General features: G+C 50.1%; 1 protein-coding gene across 2 annotated transcripts in view; it reads right to left on the bottom strand.

Annotated features, from left to right (window-relative positions):
• Positions 1–22,745, bottom strand: part of SMAD7 (SMAD family member 7) — a 28,211-nt gene extending 5,466 nt beyond the window's left edge. Inside the window, exons 1-3 of one of the 2 annotated variants that reach the window (XM_066569603.1) lie at positions 21,792–22,745; positions 20,841–20,894; positions 15,785–15,859 (exon numbers count right to left, since the gene is read on the bottom strand). In XM_066569603.1, the coding sequence (XP_066425700.1) occupies positions 15,785–15,859; positions 20,841–20,894; positions 21,792–22,302 (640 nt within the window). In that variant the 5' untranslated portion in view covers positions 22,303–22,745. The remainder of the gene's footprint in view (positions 1–15,784; positions 15,860–20,840; positions 20,895–21,791) is intronic. The other variant, XM_066569604.1, reaches the window with a different exon arrangement.
• Between the last annotated feature and the right edge of the window lie 3,552 nt (positions 22,746–26,297).

Raw genomic sequence — 26,297 nt, 5'->3', positions numbered from 1 at the left:
CCACAATGGGGAGAAATGCTGTCTGTGGGCTCAGGGCAGGATCCTGCTGAAAATGCTTCATCCATGCAGAAATCCAACAGGATGGGATACCAAAGCAATAACCCCCAAAAATCTGACAGCTGCAGAAACTACAGTGGGTAAATTAAAGGATAAATCCACAATAAAGGATATACCCACAACAGTGGGTATGGGACATTCACACCACAGAAACACCCAAATTTGCCAAGTCTCACACTTGGCTCTTCCAAGCTATGACAGAAGGACTCACATCTCCCCTTGCTTGGAAGTGGCAGGAAATTTCTGGTGTGGCTTTTCTCTCCATCACATGGTGAGTTTTAATTTGATGAAAGCATGTCATCCATACTTTTTCTTTCCAAGCTCCAGCAGTTTTATTAGGAGTTTGGGAGGAAGAAGTTCTCTATTTTTAATTCACAGAGAACCAAAGCATTTTAGAAAAACTGAATTTAAAAAAATAATAATAATAAACTACAACAACACAGCTCCTGTCCTGGGGTTGTTTTAGGTCTCTGTTGTTCTTCAGATCTCACCCTTGTCCCAATGCCAGGTTCATGGATGTAAAGGGGAGCTAGGCTGGGGATCTTTGAGTTTTGTTCTGTTTTTCTTTAGCTAAAGGTTTTCCTGTAGTCAACCAACCTTGAAAGAAAAGAGCAAGCACATATCTGACCCACCAGCATTGCTCCCAGCTGACCACATCAAGGGCTCTCAAAATTATCACCAGTATCTGTGACAACAACTCAAAGCTGAAGAGAGGAATAAAATGGCCTTACTGATGAGGATTTTAAATGCCTGTACTTGGATCTTTCCCCAGTGACATCAGGTTTGGAGGCAAATCAAACTATCTAAATGTTGTATTCAGAACTATCTATGTACACTTTTTGTAATATATGTACATATACATTTATTTTTCCAAAAAGCTGTTTTGGTCCTGAGCATCTTCTCCTGCTCTTCCTAAAGTTCTCACCATCTCACCCCCTCCTCTCCTTCATTCTTGGGTCTGGATTTCCCATCAAACATCAACCCTGACACAGTATTCACCATGGTAGCATTTACCCTGAACTGCTAACTAAAGTCCTCTCACTTTCAAAAAGGATTTTGGTTGGAAGGGACCTTAAAGATCCTCTCATTCCACCCCCTGCCATGGCAGGGACCCCTTCCACTGTCCCAGGCTGCTCCAAGCCCCATCCAGCCTGGCCTGGGACACTGCCAGGGATCCAGGGGCAGCCACAGCTGCTCTGGGCACCCTGGGCCAGGGCCTGCCCACCCTCCCAGCCAGCAATTCCTAATTGCCAAGAGCCCAAAATCTGTGCCTGCCCTCTGGCAGTGGGAGCCATTGCCTGGGTGCTGTCCCTGCAGGCCTTGTCCCCAGTCCCTGGGCAGCTCTGCTGGAGCCCCTGGAGGCCCTGGCAGGGGCTCTGAGGTGTCCCTGGAGCTTCTCTTGTGCAGCTCAACAGCCCCAGCTGTGCCAGGCTGGCTCCAGAGCAGAGGGGCTCCAGCCCTGGCAGCAGCTCCGTGGCCTCCTCTGCACTGGCTGCAGCAGCTCCAGCTCCTTGTGCTGTTGGAAAGACCTGGAGAGAGCCCTGCCTGGCTTTCCAGGACACAGCTTTGTGCTGGAAAATAATTGCCCTGGGCACTGCCAAGGAGCAGATGAACACCCAGAGTCCTTTCCCCTTTATCCAGCAGCACACACGGAGGGCATTTGTGCTTAAAAAAAAAATTGGCTGGGCTGGTGTCAGCACAACGTGTCTGGCTGGGGCCAGGGCTGAGACTGAGCTCAGCGCGTCTCGCGCCTGATAATCTCCCCTGGCTGACCTCAAGTGGCATTTGTGTGTCCGGGACAGGGCCCTGACCCTCATCTTCCCCTGCTCCTGGACGAGCAAGAGATGCAGACACAAAACCCAAAGGTTTCCAAGGGGTTTTACATGCTCTTCTGGAGAGTCCTCAGGACTTCCCCAGTGGCAGTCTTACCCCTCTGCTACTGGCAAGTGCTGATTTTTGTAGGATCTCTGGAAAAACAACACCCTGACCCCTCACTTGAGAAGTGAAAGGCATTACATCAAGGTGAGGAGAGCACAGATCATAGTGTGCTCACCAAAACAAAGAAAAATGGGCACACAAAAGAGTAATCCCTCTTCCTTTCTACTCTCTCAAGTGACTTACAGGGTGGAAAAACAGAACAAAACAACAAAAACAAAAAAAAACAAACCCAAAACCACCAAATAGATAAACAAACAAATGAACAAAACAATGAAAAATACCTAAAAGCCAGATTTCCAGGTACATTCAGCAAAAGCAAAGGAAAAAAAATCCAAATTAAAGGATAAATCCACATTAAAGGATATATCCTGCTGCAGAGGAGGGGCTTTGTGCCTTTAACAAAGTTTGTGGGCAGCATGGAGACTCCACCCATAGCAATGTTTGCCCCAAACCTTTTGTACCTCCCAGCACACAAGGGCTAGACAGCTTCCCCTCCGCCAGGAGCCCCTGCTTTTGATGGCTGGGACAGCTCCTGAAAGCCTAATTTCAAGCATGGTGCTGTGCTAAGCTCCCATTTCTTGCAGGAGAAATAAACCCTCACCCTCTGCAGGGATGGCACCGCCCTGGGGGCCCGTGGGGTCCCTCCAGCTCCCCAGCAGAAGAGCCCCAAGAGCTGAGACAGTCCATCACATCAACACCTACTTAGGGAGCCTTTAATCTGCGGATTATTGACATGATAGACCATAACATCTCTTCAGGAGCCATTACAGCCCATCGTGTCAGTAGGTACTTATGCAGTCCTTAATCCCTGGATTGACAGGCTAGACCATAAATTTGTGTCTGTGTCTAATTAGACGGCTCTTATTGCTCAGCATATATGGTAGTCATGCAGGCTAAAGAGCCTTAAGATTACTTTTTTAATTTATTAGCAAGTTGTCCAATCAATCACTCAAATGGCTCCTTGTTCCTTGCAAAATCAGTCAACCTTGCACGAAAATAAATGTTAAGTTTCACCGCAAGATTTCAATTTGCTGATGTTTACTAAGATTGAGCCTGATGAGGTCAAGTAGGATAAAATATGGCAGAAGCCATCAGGGGAAGGAGTCTCACATTTCCCCATTTTTCTTGGGCTTTGGTTCAGGTTTGTATTAACTGTGACCTGAAAGTTTGGGAGGGCTTTGCTCAGCCCCCAGGTGACCCAACCAAAAATTGCCACCACCTTCCACAGCTGGGAACCCCCCTTGTGAAATCAGGACACAAATGAGGGCAGGTGAGATGGTGGGTAGAGATGATTCACCCCTGAGGACATCCCCTCAGGTTCCCACCCCAGCTTGGTGATGCCCTGAGTCAGCCTTCCCCCAGCCTGGAACCCAGCCCTGACCTTTTTGGGGGTTAATTCAGCAAGAACATAAAAGTGAGAAGGAAGGAAAGAAGGAAGGAAGGAAAGAAAGAAGAAAAGAGTCAAGGAAGGAAAGAAAGAAGAAAAGAGTCAAGGAAAGAAAGAGAAAAAGAAAAAAGAGAGAAAGAAAAGAAAGAGAAAAAGAAAAGAAAGAGAAAGAAAAAGAGAAAGAGAGGAAAGAAAGAAAGAAAGAAAGAAAGAAAGAAAGAAAGAAAGAAAGAAAGAAAGAAAGAAAGAAAGAAAGAAAGAAAGAAAGAAAGAAAGATTTTTTGCCATTTTTCCTAATTTTCTCCTATTTTTCTCCAATTTTTCCCAATTTTCCTCCAAATTTTCCCTATTTTTTTCCATTTTTTCTCCTATTTTTTCCATTTTTTCTCCTAATTTTCCCCCTATTTTTTTGCCATTTCTTTCTAATTTTTCTCCATTTTTTCCCCTAATTTTTCTCCTATTTTTCCCCTAATTTTTCTCCTATTTCTCCCCGAGAGAAAATTTCAGGGTGCCTGGGAGTAAATAGTTTGGGGTTTTTTTTAGTGCCAGGTAGGGTGAAAGTTTCTGCTGTGAGAAAGGAAGAAAAGAAAGAAAAGAAAGAAAAGAAAGACAAGAAAGAAAGAAGCCCTGCAAGCATGTTGTTGCAGACTTACAGGGGCTCAAGAGCAAACATCACTATGGCAGATGGCAAGGCTGGACCAGGAGTAATGTCCAAAAATATTAAAAAATATATTAAAAATTATGGGGTGATGCACGTCCCCTGCATTTACAGGACAGCAGAGAAAGAACCTGAGTGAAACTGCCGAGTTCATGGAGTCCACCAAACCAGAAATTTGATTCATAAACATCCTATTAGTCACTGCTACTGTCTAATTACGGTGATTAATCAATTACCACGGCTAAAAACGACTCTAGAAGAGAAGAACCCTTTTCTTGTGACCATTCTCCTTAAAAGCCAAGCAAGGCTGGAGCTACAAGGTGGCGTGGCGGGGGGGGGGGGAAATATGCAGGCACACACCAAAAATGCCTGTCTGCCTGTCTCCAGTGGTTAGAGGAGCCAGCTGACTCCAGTTTCCTCCGTACCAGGCTTCAGGCCTCATCAGCCATGCAAATTATAGAGTACCGTGCTGTCTGAAGGCCGAATTTCGACTCAGCTCAGAGAAAAGCCTTAGAGGAAGGGTGGGGATGAAGAAGCCAGCCAAATCCATTCATAATATTTACAGTAAATGGGCCTCTTTGCTGTTGTTTAGTATACAGTCAGCCTAATTATTTTTGAAGTTTTAATTTAAAGAACCTTCTTTATCTGCCTCTCCTTCTGCACCCCTCAAAGGTGTGGGAAAACTTTTCCCTTGTTTCAAAAAAGCAGTAGGACGGGAATCCCTTCCCCAAGCTCCAACTCGACGGTTGGGTGGGACAAAGGGATGCTGCAAGAGCTGAGACCCTCCCAGAGCGGCCATGCCAACAAAATCCATGGGGTTTTTGAGACTCCCAGGCCATCCAAAGGGTCACAGGGGCACACAGATCCATGTGGAAACCCCCCAGAAATCCTGGTTTTGCTGCATGCGTTGCTGTTCTGTGCTGGTGGGGGCTTGCTGGCTCAGGAAGTGGTGCAGGTGCTCCACTGCCCCTGTGCACTCTCCAACCTTCTCCCCTTCCTTGAGGCAACCCGAAATCATCTCACTTTTGTAACAAATCAGCCAAGAGACCCGTCTGGAAAGCACAGCTCATGAGATGCTGCCCTGGGAGCTCCAGGTGACTCAGGGCTGGTAGCAGCCCCAGCTCCCAGAGAGGAGCAGCCACCTCCATGCTTCAGCCCCAGCTACCAGGACACACCTCTTCCCCACCCAAACCCAACCCAGATCTCAACCAGAAACCTTCTGAGAAAGAGAAACCAGCGCACAAAGGGCTCCTGACTTTACTGCAATGCAAATCAGACCTGGGGATGAGCTTGCCAAGAATCTCTCTCCCGGCTCTGGCTGAGCTGGAGGCTCCTGTGGCAGCATCCTGCCCATCTCCCTTCTGGGATAAATCGCACCACAGATGCTGAAGCCACCAGAGGCCACTGGGCCCTGCCAGGCATGGGGTGACAGCTCCCCTCAATGCAGCCACCCAGCTGGGGGTTAGAGGATGACCTTAAAAAGCTTTTGCAGGGAAAAATAAAGCTTCACTGTTGCAAGGCAGGAAAGGTCATCCAGCACCCTGGGATGCCCTGGGGAGGGCAGGGATAAATCCCCCAGGAAAGCCACAGCTCTCCACCGACAACATGTAGCCATGTGGGTTACACATTAAAAACCTTGTTAAGGCCTTAATAAAACCTGAAGTAGAGCAGTCTAGGATTTCCAAATGGATACCTAATACACAGATGTGTGTTACGATTTTTTCTCCCCCCAACTGCATCGCACACACATGCACATACACAACACAGCATCACTGCTGCTCTTATTCCAACACTGAAAAAAACCCCAACCCTCTGCCTGCAGCACACTGACCCAGAATTCTCCCCTAAAGACTGAAAACAGACGTAAATATATATTTCTCCCCGCACCAAAAAAAAATAAAAAAATAAAAAGCCCACTTCTCCCAGCAACTTTTTCCCAGAGCAGCATCTCCCTCACAGGGATGTAAACCCATGGAAAAAGCAGAGTAGGAACAAAAGTCCTTTTCACGTTCATCGTGCCCCGCTCCGTAACAATTATGAAAACTGTTTAGCTGGGCTGGCATTTGGAGCATTTACTGCATTCCTGCCAATAAATTCCAGTCCCGGATCCGATGGAAAAGGCTCCCTCCCTCCCCTTTCCCCTCCCTCCCTTGCCTTCATTCCTCCTGGCTTTCTTTACAACCTAATACCCTGTCGACACGGGGCCAGGGCCTACTTAGGGGGAAAAAAAAACACCCAGCGCCAGACTGGAGACAGCAGGCAGACTGAAAAAGTTAATCATTACTTCTGTCTGCCTTCATAATCTAATCACGCCTATTCCTAAGAGCAGGCAGCGGAGCACGCCGTACATGGAATATGTACATCCCAGGGTCACCGCCCAGGGATGGACGGACAGACGGACACACGGACAGCACCAGCCCCGGCCCGGGCAGGGGGCAATCAAGGGATGGACAGACAGGATGGATGGCGTTGGGAAGGAGCTCACAAGCCTGGCCATGCACACACACACCCCTCTCCTCGCCTCTCACTTTGCTCTGGATTAATAACGCGCAGCAATTATAGAGAATATTATATTCATTAAGTAATTAACCCTCCCGGCGCTCCAGCGGAGCTGGCACCCCCTTCTCGCAGACAGAGGCCAGCAGAGGTGTGCCCCGGGCCATAAAACGGGGCAGGTCGGCAGCACATAGGTTAAAAAAAAGCCCCAAAAACTCCTCGTGGCTCATCTCACCCCAATTCTGGTGGCAAAGTCCTGAGAGGGGACCTGCCATGACCAGGGTGGCATCACCAACAGCCAGAAGCATCCTCCCATGGGCACAAAACTCAGGGGATTTGGGGTGTCACCAACAGCCAGCAGCATCCTCCCATGGGCACAAAACTCAGGGGATTTGGGGTGTTACCAGCCTCAACCAGCATCCTCCTGTGGGCACAAAACTCAGGGGATCTGGGTGTCACCAGCACCTAGCAGTATCCTTCCATAGGCACAAAACTTGGGGGATTTGGGGTGTCACCAACAGGCAGCAGCATCCTCCCACAGGGACAAAGCCCACGGGAACTGGGCATCACTAGGACGCAGCAGCATCCTCCCATGGGGTTGAAACCCAAGGGATTTGGGCATCACTAAAATGCAGGAGCATCCTCACACATCCTCACACATTCCCTGGGATAAAGCCCGGGGAATGTGGGGCTTGGCACGCCCAGCACCACACCAGCTTCTCCAGAAAATAACTGCAGTGCAACTCTCAGGTGAGCCAAGGCTTCATGCTCTTGACACCCAGGATACATTTTCCATGCTTGGCTGTGACAAAGAACAGTAAAACTACAGGCCTCTGCTTATGATTTATGGGTTTGTTCCTTATCATGAGCTAAAAAGTCTCAGACTGGCTTCCAAAGAAAATGAATTCATCACTTCAAATGCAGTGATGTAACTTCAGGCTCCCAGCTCCTTTTCCAAATAAAACTCCTGTTACTTGATTCCTGCTCAAAGAATGATTTTATGGAGTTATTGACTCCATCCGCTCTGCCTGGGAAGGTGCTGCCGGAGCCCAGCCAGGAGGTCACTGACAGCCTCATCCCATGGCTTAGTTTCTTGACTATTTTGCCATTTTCCCTGCTTTTCTACTCAAAAACCTCACCTTGCACACCAATGTGCCAACAGACGCTCAACTCCTCTGGTATTATTTTGCATCACCCACCATGGAGGGGGCTCCTCCTCAGCAGTGACACCTGGTAATTTTTATCAGCCATAAATTCAACCCACAGCCTCCATCACCAAAAATCACTGGATCCACAGCCAACGTCTCCACTTGCAAAAGTGACAGATGTCTGAATTTCCACCACCTGCCTAACAGCCACAAAGTCACCTCTTATTGATGAAGTTCTGGCTTCTATTAACAAAATCTCTTCAACCTGTGTAAGCATTACATAGAATCCTACACAAATACGGAACGCATTCAGTAAGCAATGAATATATTGAATGTATTCAACCTATATATCTATAGAATATATATATGTTGACTGTATCTTACATAATTATATAAATAATACATGGAATAAATGATCTCCATACATATTCAACCTACACATAAAGATTGAATAGATTTTGCTCATTATTTAACCATCTACAGCCTCACTTATTACGTACATCTGTAAGATACATATTTACAACTAGGGTTAAGAGCCCGAGCAGTACTGAACTATTCCTTTAATGGCAAAATTTGCCTTTCCACATGCTCAGGGAAAAGTCACAGGAGCCAAGACTTCCCCCCAAAGCTGGCTCACCAAACCCCAGCACCCCAACAGGGACCCAATGGGATGGCTGAGGGAGGGTGAGGAAGGACCACGGAGCCTGGCACTGGTCCCCACACATGGGGAGCATCACCAAGAGCATCACCAGGACCTCCTGCAACCAGCCCACGGTGCTTCAGCACTGCCAGCACAGCCCAACCAGCGAGGCTGAAGCCAGAAGGTTTTTTTGTGTAGTGAGGTTAAAAGGGTAGAGAAGGGCTGAGCCAGCTCTTACAGGGTGGTTTTTTTGGGGGGGTTTTTTTTGTTTTGGTTTGGTTTTTTTTTTTTTTTTTTTTTTTTTGTTGTTGTTGGTTTTTTTTTTTTACCCTTGCAAGTTAAAACCAAGATAATGACACTGGGTGGGGACCAATTTGAAGGGCTGAGCAGCCAAACCAAAATTAGTCTCCCGGCCAAGAGCTTCCTAGGCCTCACAGTTTGGGGAAGGAAGCTGAGAAAAAGCATGAAAATAAAATAAAAAAAATTCCTCGGGAAGCTGGACCGTCGCGCTCAAGCAAAGGTGACCCTGCTAGTCAAATATTTTTCAACATAATAAAAATAAAATCAAGTACTGGAGCAGCCTCCCTTGGAAAAGCAGGGCCTATGAGAGGGTGTTTTTTCCTCCTTTTTTCTCTTTTTCTTTCTTTTCCCTCCCCTGGCACTTTCTTTCCTTTCACTAATAACTATGTTTTCTTGCATTTTTTTTTCTTGGCTCTTTCCTCATAAAAGACTGATGTAATTTCCTGTCTTGTCCCAATGTTTCCTGTTAATTAACAGGGTGAAAGTTATCATCATGCATTTAAATGGCAACCCAAAAGAAGGGAGGGAAAAAAAACAGGGGAAAAAAAAAAGAAAAAAGAAATGAGAGTTTGCTGTCTGTTAGCAAGCACCACATCACATTCCCAGCAGCCCAAAAATACCCTGGAAAAAGCTTTTTGGAGCTGGTGACTTGAGCCCATGGGCAAAGACCCCCTGAAGGGTGGCAGCAGGTCTGTGCACAGGGGATCCAAGCCCCCACCCTCCCCTGGATGGGGATGGAAAATCCCTGCAATGCTTGCCCAGAAAAGCTCTTTTCTTGCATTAAGAAGGAAAATAAAAGAATAAGGGGAAACAAGGAGATGGAAAACAGGAAGAAGAGAGAAAACAAGTAGAAGAAGAAAAAGAAGGAAAAAAAGTAAAGGAGGAAAAGAGAAGAAGGAGAAAATGAAGGACGAGAAGAAGGAGAAAAAGGAGAAGAAGGAGAAGAAGAAGAAGAAAAAGGAGAATTAGGAGGAGGAGAAAAAGAAGAAGAAGAAGGAGAAAAATAAGGAGAAGAAAGAGAAGAAGAAGGAGAAGAAAAAGGAGAAGTAGGAAGAGGAGAAAAAGAAGAAGTAGGAGGAGGAGAAAAAGGAGAAAAATAAGAAGAAGAAGGAGAAAAAGAAGGATAAAAAGAAGGAGAAAAAGGCGAAGGAAAACAGAAGTAAAAAGAGGGAAAATGGGAAAAGAAAATGGAAGGGAAAAGGCCAAAAAAAAGACAAGTAAAGTAAAATAACTTGCAGAGAAAGAGGCAGACAGCAACACCCAAGATGTTGCTTTTATTAAAAGAAGTTGAAGAATAGAGGAAGGAAAAAAAAAAAAGGAAAAAAAAACAAAGAAAGAAAAACCCAGGGGCTAATCCAAAGACAGCAGGCGGAAATCCTGTGAGCTGCCGAGCTCCTTGCCTTGCCTGCCCTCAGCCCCGTGCAGGATCAGGCTCCTCCATGCCCTCTGTTCCTCAACAGCAGCCGTGACGCAGCCGGTACCCTGGCGGCACCGCGGCCACGCCGGCGGCGGGCGAAAACAAAGCGATTTAGGCAAAAAGCGAGGGTGGTTAGAACAGAGACTGTGCCTCAGCGGTTAATAATATCCCAGCGCTGAAAATAAACTGGGAAGGAAGCTCCTTTGTGACAGTAGGCAGGCAGCCAGGCTGCGGCGTGGGTCATTCACGCCGGCGGGGGACGGCAGAGGGGTTGGCACCCACCCGCCGCCCATCTGGAGCACAGCGAGGGCTGGGGACAGGGGTCCTACACACAGCTTTCTCCTGGGCACCCTAAAATGTGCTGCACCCCGTTGTAAGCCAGCAGGGAGGGTTAGGGTGTGGGCCACCACGGCCGGGAACAGGCATCCCCCCATGCCCATGGCAGGGAAATGCGTGTGGCTAGTGTTACTGGTTCCTTTAGTGTAAGCGATACCCCCTGGCAGACAGTGGGCATGGAAACGATGCAGCCACATCCCTGCCAGCCCGGGGCTGCTCCTCTACGAGTGTTTTTGTCCCATCGAGTTTTAAATGTCCCCAGTGATCAAGTTGCTCAGCTGCTCAGCGGGACAGCTACTGCCAGCGGAGCGCGGTTTGAATTGACACTCAACTTCCAAAATTCCCCTTCCTAGCCTCATTCTTCCCTAAAAAGTGCCATGTTGTGGGATTAAAATGCAAGCGACCCCATCATGGTCCCCCATCCCACCATCTCCACTGTGAGATGGTGGTGGGAACAATTCTGGGGTCTTTTGCATTTTGTCATCAGCTGCTCCAAAGGCGCCATTTGACTGGGAAAATCTACTGGCATCTGGAAAAATGCGTTTAATGAAGCTGTACAGGTATGGATTGAAACTATCTAATGGGGGCAGCACCTCTGCTATCATTTCTTTTTTAAAACACATTGTACAAGAGTATCTAGGAAAGGCTCAAGAGGCTCTAGAGCACTTAAAAGTAATTATTAAATGGATTCTATTTGCTTTGGAGGGATTTTAACCAGCAAAACTCCCAGAGCTGGGAAGAGGATCCCAGCTGTGTCCCAGGGGGGTCCCCACAGGGTGAGAACCTCCTTAAAAAAAAAAAAAAAAAAAAAAAAGCCCTCATGGGGCTTGGAGGAACCAGAGCGGGTGGCCAAGCCAAAAGCCCGGGGTCAGTGCCAAGCACCAGCTCCCTCCTCCCAGTCGGCCACGGTCAGATGATGTGCGAGGCGAGCCGGGAGGCTCCTAGTCTGGCAGGCAGCCTGCTCTGCTCCAGAGGCTCCAGTGCTGTCATCCTGGCATTAACCCCTGATAACCTTGTCCTTTCCAGGACGGGACTGTGGTTTTTAGGTAAGCAGGGAGCAAGGGGTCATGTCTCCCAGCGAGGCTGGGAAGGAAAGGGTGCAACGCCCCGCGACGCTCAAAGCAAATTAAAAAATATTGAAACGATGTAATCTCAAAAATAAACCAAAAATAAGTGACTTAAAGAAAAAAAAAATTCCCAAGCAATTGTTTATCCCTGGGACAAATATACAATCCTAGTTCCACAGGAAGATGTCTCAATTTCAGATTATAATAGGATGCCAATTTGTAAATAAAGGCATTTCACAGGAGGTTATAAACTCCGTAGGGGAGGGAGGTGGAAGTAGGGGGAACGGGAAAACACAGGCAGGGCTCTGGCGGAGAAACAGCACAGGATCCTGTTTACATGGGCGAGGGGAGAGCGACGGGAAGCCGCTTTGGGGGGCAAATATCTCTGGATTTGGACAAGGTGCTTCTTTCCCGTCAAGCAGATACCAGCAGGGATCAGAGGCATAGTGAAACATTCCCGGCCTGTCCGCAATTTTGGAATGAAATGTCAATCAGCCAAGAGGTCCCTTAAACCAGACAAGGTCCCACAGCACAGAGAGCCAGAGTAGGGAACGATGCCAATGCTCTTCCATCCCGGGGAAGTCTTTTCCCTGCGTTTTTGGTGTGGAGTTGGGAGGGAGAAACTGAGTCTGTGCCTGCTGCAGAAGAGCCTTGTTGGTTTCCCAGCCTCAAGGCTTGCAGAACCTTGATCCAGCACCCGCCAAGCACCATCACTCAACATCCACTGCCTCTTGGAGAGCCTGAGGTGCTTCCAGAGTTTGGGCAAATCAGCAGAATTAGGCCAAAATCTGGATAACCTCTCAGGTTTTGTACTTTAGGAGCAATCTCTATAAACAGTGGATGTGGCGAGGACACAAGCCAGCTCAACTTGCTCTCCCTCTCTGAGGACAAGGTCTGGACTTCTTGAGAGCTTTGCTTTGCCAGCAGATCCAGACCAACACCACCAGCTCACTTCTACCCTTGGAGCAAGGCTTCTCCATGGGTCATAAAGGAATTTGGGTCCCACCAACCTGATGCCACCACCAAACCATGGGCCAGCCACCTTCAGTCACTCCAGCCATGGCTTTGCTTGTTTGAAAGAAGTCACAACCAAACACATCTGCTGAGAACAAGTCAGCTCAAAATACAGGAAAACCACCCTCTGTCTCCTATTTACGGGAATTATTTTTATCCCCAATGGGATATTTTTGCTCTTTAACCACACAGAGGACAGAAAGGATCTGGCTAGTAATACCTGAGCACAGCCGTGTCAGTGGGAGCAACCGTGAGCGAGGAGTCCTGACCTACCCACAGGCTGACCACCGACAAAAATAAAGATGATATAAGAAAATAAATAAAGCCAAGAACACAGAAGTGAGAGCCAGTGCCTCAGGGGAAGCAAGGGGTACATCAGCCAGAGAATGGGATGGCTGGGGAAAGAGAGAGCAGAGGTGGAATGGGAAGGGGACACCAGCATGATGTGAAGGACTAAGCAGGATTGCATTCCTGGGTCACAAAGGAGAACAGAAGGAAGAGGAAGGGAGGGAGGGAAAGAGCAGCTCAGAGTGGTTATCACAAGGGGGAAACACTCCCCGTGCATGCCCCAGCCACGCTGCTCCCCCTGCCTCACGTCCTCCAGAGCCTCTGGTATCCATCAGCACAACTGCCTGCAGCCCCAGCAAGAGACAGACCCCAGCAGAAGCTGATCTGAGGCTCCTCCCCACCAAAGGCTCCTCAGGGAGAGCTGCAAGGACGCTCACTTTGAGCCCCTCCAATGCTCCCCTTGCCACCATCCTCTCTCCATGCGTTCCCCTGCCAGAGTGGCCATGAACCCCAGGCTGGCCTCATTCCCAAATTCTCAGTGCTGAGAGTGATCTTCCTTGCCAAATCCTGCTCTTTAAGACATCAGAGCAGGTCTATTGATCCTGCTGCTGCTATACCAGCATCCACCACACATCACTAATGACCAAAGGCTGCAGTGCTGCAGGATTCCACCAGCACCACCACCAACCACCTGTGATGTCTTTTTCCTCACACACCCACTCCAGTTTCCAAATTATCAAAATAATTACTTTTTTTTCCCCTTTTCTTAAGCCACCCTTTCGCCAAGGAGCTGCAAATCCAACACTGTACAAGTCTGGAGGGGAGGAGGGATGCTGGATTCTCCACCCAGCATCACCCATCCCTATCTGCCCAAACACAGATAAGACCAAGCCAAAACGCTGGCCACATACCCTGCCAATAACTCGTTAAAGCCCTCTTCAAACACACTCTTCTGCTAACTAAAATATGCAGGAGGGGGTAGGAAAAAAAAGGAGGAGAAAGTGAGCTTTGGAGGATTGCTCCAAAGTGCGTTTATTTTCCTTTCTTGACTGGGTCTCTCCAGTTGGGAATTTTCAGCACTGCACTTCTGCGCGGGGAAGGGAGATGCCAGTAAATCAGAGCAAATTCAAAACAAATGCTCTTTCATGTGGAGGCATTCGGCTTTGTTTCAGGGCTTGGGTAGCTTACCATATCCCTTCAAGAGTCAACTCTCCTATCAGCTCCTCATTAAACTAAATGGCTACAATTACATTTGGGGAGGAAAAAAGAGTGGTTAATGATCGTAAAAAGGTTCTGTTTCCAGGCTTGGGGAGGGGGGGGGAAGCCTTTGATAAGGGAGACAAAAAAAAAAAAAATCCAATGAAATAATAGCAATAGAATAAGTTAAAAATTTACTTTCAGGTGGAAATGTGCTTTCATTTGGGGAAGAAGCTCAATTAAGGATCTAGGGGGGGGTCCCCTTCCCGCAGCCTTTTGGGAGGCACCAGGAACGAGCCATGTTATTTCCTGCAGCCCAAGCCCCCACCTCCTGCCTTCCCTTCAGGAGCAGAGCTGCCAGACGAGATGTTATCAATAGGCTGAACCTTACAGAAAGCCCCCTTTTAAAAGCGAGTACTTCCTCTGCTTATTTCATGTGGTATCCTGTGGAACTGAACTCTCTCCTCCCCTCTGCAACGGGTGTATTTCAGGAGGAAAAAGGAAAAAAAAAAAAAAGAAAAAAAAGATCTAACAACATCCTTATTGTGTTGTTTTGCTTCTTGTCTTTTTTCTTTCTACAGACCCTTTTTTTTTTTTTAATTCCCTGAAGCTATAGGCTCCAATGGTAAAAAAATTTAAAAAACGCAAATCCTTCTGCCTTTAGAAAAAAAAACCCCAAACAGCAACAAGTTTTCCTGTTCCCTCTCCCCCTTCGTTTGATTAATTCTCATTAGGGCCTTTGAACAAACAATATGCTCCCCTCTCAAATAACAGACAGGGTATATATTACACCCAAAGAAAAACAAACAAGGCTCACTTAAAGACATCACATCCACACCAAACGCAATTCCTGGAGAGAGGCAGGGGCAGATGCATGTGCGCATGCAGCCGCCGCCGACCTAATTCCGAATTCCAGTTTCAGGGTGATGAATAAATCATAAATCAAGGAGACATCCCCACAAAGGCAAGCACCTTCAAACATCAGCCAGTACCTGCAGGTACATGGTTTCAGACACTTTAATCCTGGTAGAGACACTGAGGTGGCCAGTCTGGGGTGGAAGATGACGTGCTGGAGACATCACACCTTGGAAATGGGGTTGGGAGTTGGACTGGGTGACCTTCAAAGGTCCTTTCCAACCCAAACTGCTCTGTGTCTCTACACAAACTCCAAGAGGGGTGGAGAAAGTACCTAACAAGCCTCCATCCTCTAACAGCAACTGGAGGCTGAAGGAAATGGTAAATAGGAAAACAATGGAAATCATTGAATATATCAGGAAGGGGTACAAAAACATCATCAACTCTCTCTGCAACATCCTCTATAAAAAAACAGGCCACCTTTCCTCCCCAGACACCACAAGTCTTGTGCATCAGATGTGGGATGCTGGTGACCTTACCAGAAGCAAAACCTGAGCAGGGCTCTCATCCTAGAGACAAGAGATTTCCCCACCACCAAGTCAAGGATTTGACACCAAATCCTTCTTTAAGGTAGGACTGCACCTGCACCCACCATAATCCACACACCTGAATGAATGGTCAACCAACATTGCTTAGCCTTCCCCTGCCTCAGTCCTTTTGCTTCTTCCTGCCTTAGCCCAAAAACGAATAGAGCATAAGGCTGGGATCCAAAGGAAGTACAGACGCATTCAGGGATGGAGAACCTTGTCTGGGATTTCAACACATCCTCTGCACAACAGGTACAGGGCTGCTACTGAAATTAAACCCAACTCCCGCTCTGAGCACACGCTTCTCAGTGATGTCCATTCCCAAAACTCCCCCTTTCATCAGGACCCTCAGCCAACGCGACCCACGGCCAAGATCAAGAGCAGCAAGAGGTGTCTTACCTGAGGGCCCCCCAGGGGCTAGACAATTAGTTCCCCCTGTTTCAGTGGAGGAAGGCACAGAGTCTGGACAATCTGCTGGAGCACAGGAAGGAAAGAAAAAAAAAAAAAGTCAGTATATAGGTGGTTCTTTGCAGGCTCCCAGCATCGCCCCAAGCAGAACACACATTCCAAAGGGCTTAGCAGGAAGCGATTACTAATTGTCCGTGCAGAGACGGTAGTTCATCAAGAAGCATCCACCCTAACTCGTTGTCTCAGTCAAGGCTGCGCTTCATCACCAGCCAGCACTGATTATAGACTGGCAGAAATTACAGGCTGGCTGCCACCTCTCTGGACAAGTCACTGGCTAAGGAGATCAAGGTTGTCGCCGTTCTGATGCAAGCGAGCTTCCAAAAATGCTTAAATCGTGGCTTTGTGCACCCAATTTAGCCAAAACCTGTAACTCACCAAAACGGGAACTGAAAGGGAAACGTCTCATTGCTGCCCTTCTGCAGTGAACGGGCTGAGCTTGTGGTGCCCTGCTCAAGTTCTGTCACCACCAGCACCTGGCAGACCTTATTGCCACCTCCTGGGCAACGGGACCCACCCCTCTGGGCACCACCAAAGGGCAGGGTAAGACTGGCTGCTCCTCTAGAGGTTTCTCCCACTGCATGCAGGTGCTGGAGATCAAGCTTTGGACCTCTCTACCCTAAGCCTGCTCTTCCAGGTGACAAAAATCAGAACAACACTGATCTCCTGGTCCTACAGAACAACTCCAGCTTTTTGGTCACTACCATGTGGGACCACGAGCTGAAGAACAAGACTGAGAGGACCTGTGAAGTTCATGCAAACTTCTGGTCCTGAGGGACTTTGGGTTTTTCCAAATTTGGGTTCTCTATGCCCTTATTTTGCCCACATCTGTATCCCAAAGCAAGGCCATCACCAGGAGAGCTGAGATGATTTTCTCCCTGCTGATAAAGCAATTCTGCCAGATCCCACCCCTGAAATATCAGTGAATAAGAAATTCCTGTCTGCATAACCTCTTTTTATCAGAGTAAAGTAAAAGCCCTAACAGGAATATACAGTTTAACAGGATATACTTAATCAAACTGAAAACAATAGAGGAGACAGGAAATAGACTTACTTGTGAAATACTGTATATGATACGCTCTCTAAATGCCTTGTCGTGCTTTCTATGCTTTAAAGAATAGGATTTAAACTTTTTTAACTCTTTCTAATCCGGACAGGAGATTTCCCGGCCATTCCCCTGTGATTGCTTCAACTTCTTGAGCTACAGATGCTTTCTGAACACAGGCCGGACCACTCTGCCCTGCCCTGGGCTCCCTGTGCCTGCAGCTGCATCTCCCTGAGGAGTTCCTGGGATAATGGACATCACTGTCTTGGTGTAGAGATCATACATGACCAGGTTCTCTGTTACCACATCAGGCAGGACAGACTCCGAGCCAAACTCCAAATACACAACTCTAGCAATGGGGCAGTGTGCTTCCACACTTCTTCCCCGGCTCCCTTCCTATGTCCCATCACCCAGAAGACAATTCCCCCCATCCACGAATCACCCCTGGAATTCCCTTTCCAACACTCAGGGCTGGTGCAGCTGAACTCTAGACCAGCCAGGAGAGTCAGGCATGGGACGAGCCGAAGGCAGAACCCTCATGGGGTCTCTGCCTGTGCATGGCTGGATTCATTGTTGCCCTCTCATCCTACCACCCACAGAGCTGCTGGGGCTCTCCTTAGGAGTGGGCACTGGGCTGGTTTCACCTTCAGCACCAGAGAGGTCGGGGATTGGACATTTGTCCAACCTGGTGCACGCCAATCTCCTCCCGACTCTGCCTTCCCACAGCACGAAACCATTGCGGAGACACACAATTACTCCTCGTGGCCACCAGCCCAACCCTGCAAGGTGTCAAATAGCTCCTGGGAGCTGCCAAACCTCCAGCTCCCCTGAAAGCTGACACCACAGGAGGGCATTCGGCCCCACAGCGACATCTCAGTGAGTTTCCTGCACTCTCATACACCAGCACCACCAAGTCCAGTCACGCCAGAGCACAATGGAGCCACTTGCAGCCCCTTGTCCCACTTAAATCTTAGACTAATCTGCCTGGATTATTTGAGGGCACCACTATCCATATCTCACTTTCAGCAGAGCTGCAAGCTCCGGCAGCGACATCAGGAATGCTGAGTCCCGCACACCTCCATCATCCATCCCTGCCAGCACCCTGTGTGAGGAAGAGGGAAAGTTCTCTCCTTGATAAAAGTCCTCCCCATCCATGGAGGTATCCAAGACCAGGCTGGAGGTTGCTTGGAGCAACCTGTTCTAGTGGAAGGTGTCCCTGCCTTGGAGCGAGATGACTTTTAAGGTCATTCCAACCCAAACCATTCTGGGATTCTATGAATGAGCAAGCCAGGCTGACCCACAGCCTGCCCTCAGGTAACTCAGCCATTAAGGGCAGACCTTTCTGTTCTATGACAAGTACACAAATACCAGATCTATCCTACCAACACAGCCTGATGTGACATTTCATTGCCTGCAGCAGATTCCCAGCTCCTTGTCCATCCCTGCTTTCCTCCAGCCTACAATGCAGCCCGTCTCAGCCTCCATCGCCTCCAGAAAAACTGATTTAATCCCTGTTGGTTAAGGATTTTAAACAAAGAGAGACAAGAGATTTAGACGAGATTGAAGAGAGAAATGGTTAATGATGGCAGTGGTGAGACACTGGCACAGGTAGCCCTGAGAGATGGTAGATCCCCCACCCCAGAAACGTTCAGGGTCAGGCTGGATGGGACTCGGAGAGACCTGGTCTAGTTGAAGATGTTCCTGCTCATTGCACGAGGGTTGGACTAGATGGTCTTCAGGGTCCCTTCCAACACAAACTTTTTTTTGGTTCTCTGATCTGACGACCTCTGCCAGAGCCCACACCAGTCCAGGGCTATTACCTGCCCGTCTCTCCATGTAAAGCACAAGACACAGCACTAAACACTTAACTTTTACCACCACTATCATCCTTGATGGAAAAGCAGAAGTTTCCTGCTGGATGCACATTCCCAGCTCCACTGTCAGAGCCTAAACACAGGGACGGCTCCCACCCAAGGCCCCAGGTGAGAAGACGGCTGATGGGCACTGGACAGGTAAAAAATCCTCACACCTTCCCACAGTTCTCAACATGCAGCTGGGGAGCTGCCACGGGAGATGGCACCGAGGCTGGGATGGGAAACCCTCAGTCCCCCTGCAGAGGAAATGCTGAGAAAACCTGAGCTTGCAGAACCCACCTGCCACCACAGACTTCCAGGCTCCGCCGGTGCCTGTCACAGCCCCGCTAGTCAGAGCTCAGCTGCCAAGTGGATTTTTCTTTCAAAAAGGAAAAAAAAGGAGGACTTTTTGGTGAGTAACCCAGTCGTTTCTGTGTTTCCGATGGGCAGTGTTAATCACTTCCTATTGGCCGATAGGAATAACTTTTCCTTTCGAAATGGCACATTCATGTTCTGCGGCTTTTCTGTTTACACACATTTTGCTACCTTATGTCAACACTTGCTAATGAATAAATATATCATTCGGCTAACTGAAAATGAGATCCTGCAGAGGCAGATTGGATGTTTAAATCCTGCTAATAGATTTTATCCTAACATCTTTACATGAAACCAAAACGAAGTTTAACCCTTCTCTCCTGCAGATCCAATCGCCTTTGCATCCCATGACAGGATCATCAATGAGGGCAGAGAAAAGCCATAAAGGCAAGAAAATAGGAACTTTTGGGGGAGCACTGCAGGGATGCAGCCAGAATTATGTGTAACCCACAAAACTTCATGACCCAACAAACCCCCAGAGTCTATTACAGAACAACCCTTCTGCATCCGAGTACATGCTCTGGATGCTGATCCTGCTCCCTATGTCCCTCTTTCATTCATGAGCTCTTATCTCCTGTTTTGTTCACACCAAGGCAAGATAGTTCATGCTTTGCAACCCAATTGTTTGTTAAACAGCTTTGTTTATTTCCCAAAGGCAAAAAAAAAGACTCATTAGTGTTCCCAAAGAGATTGTGGAGGGGGAAAATGACAGTCCAGCTTCTGAGGGAGCAGCCGTCAGGATGAGACCCCACCACGGCACCAGAGCAGCCTCAAGGCTGGGGTTTCTTTTAGCCGTGAGACCCGGCAGAGAGGTAATTTCATAGACACCGTCCTGTCGGCCAGAAAAACCCCAGCCAAGCAATCTTCAGGAACATCTGTGCACCCACCCTTGCCACCCTGCCGTGCCTCCCCCGTCTGCCAGGACCGCGGGACGTGACCGCAGGGACCACCGTGCTCCAGCCCACTCCAGAGCCACTAATCCTCAGGAAGCCAGGAGCTGCTCCTCCCGAGCTCCCCGCGTTTCCGACTCTCCCCACCTCTCCTCCTCCTGCCAGCCTCATTTATCTCACACCCGGCGAGCTCACTGCCAACCAGGAGTTTATGCAGACAACCGCAAGAGAGCTGGTGCCAGCCTCAAATGGGCTTCTCCCCTGGCACCCTGACATTCAATTACAAGCAACAGGCATGCACAGTGGTGCTAAGAAACTCAAATTTTTAAAAGGTTAAAAAAATAACTTTTCAAACTCTTTTCCCACTTTTTTTCCCCAGCCTGATGAGGTAGGATTAGGCTCCTATAAAACTTAAAAAGATTTCTAACCAACCAGTCCATCTGTCAAGGTTCACTGGGATTCTCAGGCATCAGGGAGATGTTGTGCTGGATCCCAACCTAAATCCCTAAAAATTCACCCAGGGGTGGAGAAGCACTGCCATTTCCAACTGGAGCCTATGGTTTTCCTGGCTGACTCAAGCAGCACAGGCCTGCACTGCACTGCAATCCCTTCTGAAGTTTACTGCCAGAGTTTTAAAACCCTACTTTGTGCACAGAGTGGCTTGGATAAATTATATGTTAATTCTTGCAGGGGTAGCAGGAGGCACAGAAGCACACAAGCAACCCAAAAGCAAAGTGCATGACAAAGGCAGGAGACTGTTTCCCCGATAAAGGGGCTGTTATGCCATTTTTTATCTCTTACACTTGCATTGAAAAAAGTCCACTTACCAGTTGGTTTGAGAAAATCCATTGGATATCTGGAGTAGGGTGGAGGGGGAGACTCTGGAATTAGAGAAGTACAGAGAAAATAAAGGCAGAGCCATGAGAAAGAAAAAAAAAAAAAAAAAGAAAAAAGATAGGAACTTATGATAACAGTGGCATTCTTTTAGCAAAACTGTTTGTCTTAGCTCTGGGGGTTGGAGGCAGGGCAGCGAGGCGGTGATTGCCTTGATATTTAGCTGTCAGATAAACAAAAGGGGCCGTCTGGCGCCAGTCTCCCTGCTATCTGCCGCTCGGGCTGTCTGATCGGGGCCTCCTTGGCTCGGCGGAGCCGCGGCAGCGCCGGGGCCGCCCGGCCCTTAATCCCCCGGCACCGCTCGGGGACGGCGGGGAAGCAGCGCCGGGGCCCCCGGGAGGGGAGGGGGTCCCGGAGGTGGGGGCGTCGCCCCCTCCCCTAAATACAAAAGGAAGTACATAAACCACGGCAACGGAAAGTTTTTGTGCGTGTTCTGGGCTTTGTTGCTTGCTGCGGGTCGGTTTGGGTTGGTTTATTTTTTTCCTCCAGAAGGGAAAAAAAGTTTTGTAGGCCGGGAGGTGAGCGGGGCTGCATCCACGTATCCCTGTATCCCCTCCGTACATGCATCCCCTGCAGCCCCTCCAACCCCTGCACACCTCCAGCCCCTGGATCCTTCCTAGCCCCTGCACCCCTGCACCCTCTCCATCCCCTGCACCCCATCCCCTCCATTCCCCACACCCCTGTATCCCCTGCACACCTCGAGCCCCCGCGCCGCTGCATCCCCTCCATCTCCCGCATGCCTTCCAGCCCCTGCACCCCTGAATCCCCTGCAGCCCCGTGTGCCTGCCATTCCCCCGTATTCCCACATCCCTCCAAGCCCTGCACACCTCTGCCCCCTCCAAGTCCCGCATCCCCCGCATCCCCTGCCATGCCCGCCGCCGTACCTAGCTCGCAGAGCCGGCTGAGGTGGTGCGGGTTGCAGCAGACGAGCTCGGAGTGAGCCTTGCCGTAGGATTCACAGCAACATAGCCGCTTCACTTCGGAGCAGTGGCGGAGGTCGGGCCAGCGGAACACCTTGCACAGCAGCAAGGGCAGCGGGTACCAGTGCTGTCCCAGCCGCGAGTCGGCCTTGGCGGGCAGCAGCAGGCAGGGGGTCCGCGCCCCGCCGCGGGACTCCACGGCGTGCAGCAGCCCCTCCAGCTGCCGCTCCTTCAGCCGCTTCAGCACGGCGTGGGTCAGCGCCTTCAGTTCCGCCTCCGCGCCCGCCGCCGCCCGCCCGCCGCGGCCCGCCTTGCCCGGGCAGCACCCGTGCCCCCCGCCCAAGTGCGCCCGGGGCTCGGCCACCGCCGCCGCCGCGCCGGGCTCGCCCGCCGCCGCCTCCTCCTCCTCCTCGCCGCCGGGCGCGCGGCTCCGCCAGAGCCGCCGGACGAGCACCGAGCGTTTGGTCCTGAACATGCGGGACGAGAGGAGGGGCCCCCGGCTACAAAACGGGCATGTCGTCCGCCGAGCATGAAGGGGCCGGCAGGCGGGATGCGGTGGCGGCGGGGGACAGCGGCGGGGGGCAGCGGAGCCGAGGCGGGCTGTGGCATGCGCCAGTCTCCGCGCTGGGGCCGCGGGTCCCGCCGCCTCCCGCGGGGGGATGCGCCGTCCGCGCCTCCGCCCGCTGCGAGAAAATTTACAGAAAAATCGGATCGAAAAGAAAAAAATCAAAACTGAGAGGAAGAAGAAAATAAAAAAAATTAAAAAAGGGATAAAATTAAGGCGGGGGGAAGGGAAGGGGGAGAGAGTCGCCACTTGCCCCGGCTTTGCGCAAAAAAGCAGAGAAAAAGGAAAAAATCCCCGTCTAGAGCCCGCGGCGCCCGTGGCGGTGGCAGGCGGGCGGGGGCTGCCGGCGCCGCGCCGCCGTGCGCGGGTGCGGAGCGCGGCCCGAGCCGCGGGGGAGCCTCGGCCGCCCCGGGGCCGCGGCGCCCATCAACCCGCCACGCCGGGGAGCGGGCGCGGCGGCAGGGATGCGGCGCAGGGCAGAGCCAGCAGGCAAAAAACAAAAAGAGCGAGCCAAAAAGGCGTCTATATAAAAAGGGTAAAAAAAAAAAAAATTAAAAAAAAAATAAAAACCCCAAAACACCAACCCTAAGGTTTGGACGTCGGTTTAAGCATCTGTCACAAAAGAGGCGAACGAGCGCATCCAGAGTGTTGTATCCCTTTTAAAAAGCCCAGGTCGTCCTGATGTGGGGGTTTCGGGGTGGGCTTTAATTTTTTTTTTCCCCCTCCTTCTTTCCAAAGGTTTAATCCACACGGAGTCTTGATCCGGCTGCTACGAAGAGAAAGAAAGGAAATAAAAAAAAAATAAAAAATGAAAAATAAAAAAAATAAAAAAGGAAAAAAGTGGGGCTATGTCCCTTCCTTCCTGCCTTCCCCAGCAGCCGCGCCGGGCCGAGCCGGGCCCGCCGCTCCCGGCGGAGCTTACATGGGTGCGGGGGTGCCCGCCGGCCGCCGACCCTCTCCCTGCTGCCGGCGCCTCTGCCGCGGTGCCTTTTTTTTGCTCTTCACTCCTCCTTCCTGCCTTCCTTCCCCTCCTCCTCCTCCTCCTACTTCTCCTCCTCCTTTCGTGGGCTTTTCTTTTTTTTTTCCTCCCCCTTTTTTCCCCCCTCCCGCCCGCCCGCCCGCCCCTCCGCTCTCCGCAGTCGGCCGCCCGCCCTCCCCGCACCTCCGCCTTCCCCCGGGTGCGTGCGGGGGGAGCGGCGGCGGCGCGGGGCGCGGCGGGAGCGCAGCCGGCGCGGTGCCTGCGCCCTCCCCCGGCCCCCCCCGCACCGGCGGCGGCGGCGGCGGCTTCGCAGTGCGCAGCGGCCCGGCCCGGCCCGGCCCCGGCCCCGTCACGTGGGCGTCTAGACACCGTGTCGCTCCGGGGGAAAAAAAAAAAAATAAATATATCTATATATTATATTTATCTCCTACCGCCTTGCGCAAGAGGCGGCTCGGGTTGCGGGGAGGTTGTGGGTCCGTGCGTCCCCTCCCCAGCTCCCCCCGCTGCCGCGACCCCCCCGCCCCCCCCCGATGCCTCCCTTCGTACCTGGTCCTGGGCGGGGGGTGCGGGGACACTGGGGTGTCCCCCCCCCGCACCCCGCGGGGCACAGGGTGGGGAGCTCCCGGGGCTGGGGTGTGCCGGTGCTTGCTGTAAATATCGGAATGTTAGACCAAATCAGCGTAAAAAACCAAAAATTGACACGGCTCTGGGTATGGAACGGGGGAACATCACAAAATGCAGCGACAGTAATAATGATGATGATGATGATTATTATTATTATTATTATGATAATAATAGTAATAATAATAATAGTAATAATAGTAATAATTTGTGCTTTTACAGCACCTGTCACGAGAAGGACAGGAAAATACACCACGGAGGCTCGGTACGCTCCGATTCCAAACACGAAGCAGAAATGACGGGCATGTCGCGCTCCGGCATTCGCGTTACGGGCGCTACGAGCGGTAACAACCCCCTGGCACCCTGGGCGCTCCGCAGATTCCCCCGTTCCAATCCTGGACCGGCAGAGGGTGAGGAAAACCGAGCCACCAAGAGGCTGCGCTCTCGTCCAGCCTTGGTGCGCTCTGCGGCCGGGCTGGGAAGTCCGGCCAGACTTCCTAGCGCCAGGCTTGGCAGGGCAGCAGAACTCCCCAGGGGTCCCCGTCCTGCACGCACTCCCACGGAGGAGCAGCTCCTTTTTCACAGAATAGCTGCGGGCGGATGAGTTGCTTTAAGGTCACTCTCTGAGGCAGTTATCGTGTCGGAAGTAGGAGCTGGGATTCTTAAATCATGGCTGCTAGAAGCAAGCCCAGCTCGAATCCAAAGCCAAAGCCACGTCCGAAATGAATGCACCCAACTGAAAGTGACACCAGGTTGAGCACACGTAAAACTAACATCCCGTGCAGGCAGGGCATCCCCAGGGTGTGTGTCCCGGATCCCTGAATTTGGGGCAGGCAGGAGGGCAGGGATAATTTGAGTGCCCAGTTGTGCATATATGCACATGAGCAGGTCAGGGATGCGACAAACAGAAAGATTTGGGGCAGGCTTATTAAATGTTAACCAGACTATACATAGCCAGGTACAAAATCGGCTCAAAATCCAGATAAATAGCTGGAAAAACACTGGAGAGGGGAAGAATGCTATTTGCTGGCATCAGAAAGAATAATTTACGAAGCCTCGTTACAAAGCTGGAGTCTGAGGAAGGCAATTGACTCCTTGCTTCATCTCCAAATAATTAAAGGTAGGAGGGGAGCCCAGGGCACAGCCCTGCAGTCTTGGGGTGATAGCAGGGGCCAAATCAGAGCAGCATCAGCATTTGGTTCTGCACATGCAAAGTCCCATTGTTTTTTAAATTGTGCCTTCTGCACCTTGAAAAATGGAATTTGGGTAATATTTTAAGTTCAACGTCTTGTCCTACAGCCCTTGGAGTGACTTCACATATACTGAGACTGATTTCCTCAGTTCCTCAGGGAACCTCAATCTCTTTTCCCTGTGATCTGTATAGCAAATCAGGAGGGGGGAGAAAAAAAAGTTCTTTCTCATTCCAATATTTGCTGGTGAAAGACATGTTGGACGTGCTCATTAATCCATACGTTATACTTTTTAATTTTTCAAAACTTTGCCAGGCTGTTATAAATGAGATTAAAATCTCCTTTTTTAATTTTCCCCCTTGTAGCTCCCCTTGCCTCAGCCCTGACAGCTAGGATTACTTTATTGTCATGAGGGAAATGGCAAAAAGCACAGCGTGCCATGTGCTGGGAGGAGGTGGAGGACAGGAAGGGGGTCCAGGAGTTAATATAAATTTTTGGCCCTGCCATAGGTTCTCCAGGTGACCTTGAGCACCTGCCTTTCCCTGTGAGTAGGGACCTGGGCTTTGGCACCTCTGATTTGCCACAGGTACAGCTGGGCCATCAGCACTTGCCCGCTTTTGTGATCTCTGCAGGTGAAAATTGTCCCAGAAGTGCTAAATATTAAATAACTGATAAAGAACTGCTTTCCAATTAACCCTGCAAACTTGTTTAAGCAGACCATATGTATGTGCCCATATGGAAAATACAGAAATAAACATAATGAAGCTGATAAGTATGGGAGCGGGACCTGGGCTGAGGGGACGCTTGGAAATCAGAGCAATACCCACAGCCTGCCCTGCTCTGGATGTATTGCTCAAATGTCACCCTGGGCCAGAAACCTGTCCTGAAATGCATGAAGGGCACTGTTAATCCCTGAGGAGAAATAAAACATGTTTGAGTCATAGAATTCAAGAATTGTTTAGACTGGAAGGGACCTCAAAGCTCATTTCGTTCCACCTCATCTGTCAGGGCTGGGACACCTTCCACCAGACCAGGTTGCTCCAGCCCTGTCCAGCCTGGCCTTGGACACTTCCAGAGATCCAGGGGCAGCCACAGCTTCCCTGGGAAACCTGTGC

This window comes from Molothrus aeneus, chromosome Z (assembly GCF_037042795.1).
Source record: "Molothrus aeneus isolate 106 chromosome Z, BPBGC_Maene_1.0, whole genome shotgun sequence".
Lineage (NCBI taxonomy): Eukaryota > Metazoa > Chordata > Aves > Passeriformes > Icteridae > Molothrus > Molothrus aeneus.
This window is presented reverse-complemented; position numbering and strand designations above follow the sequence as displayed.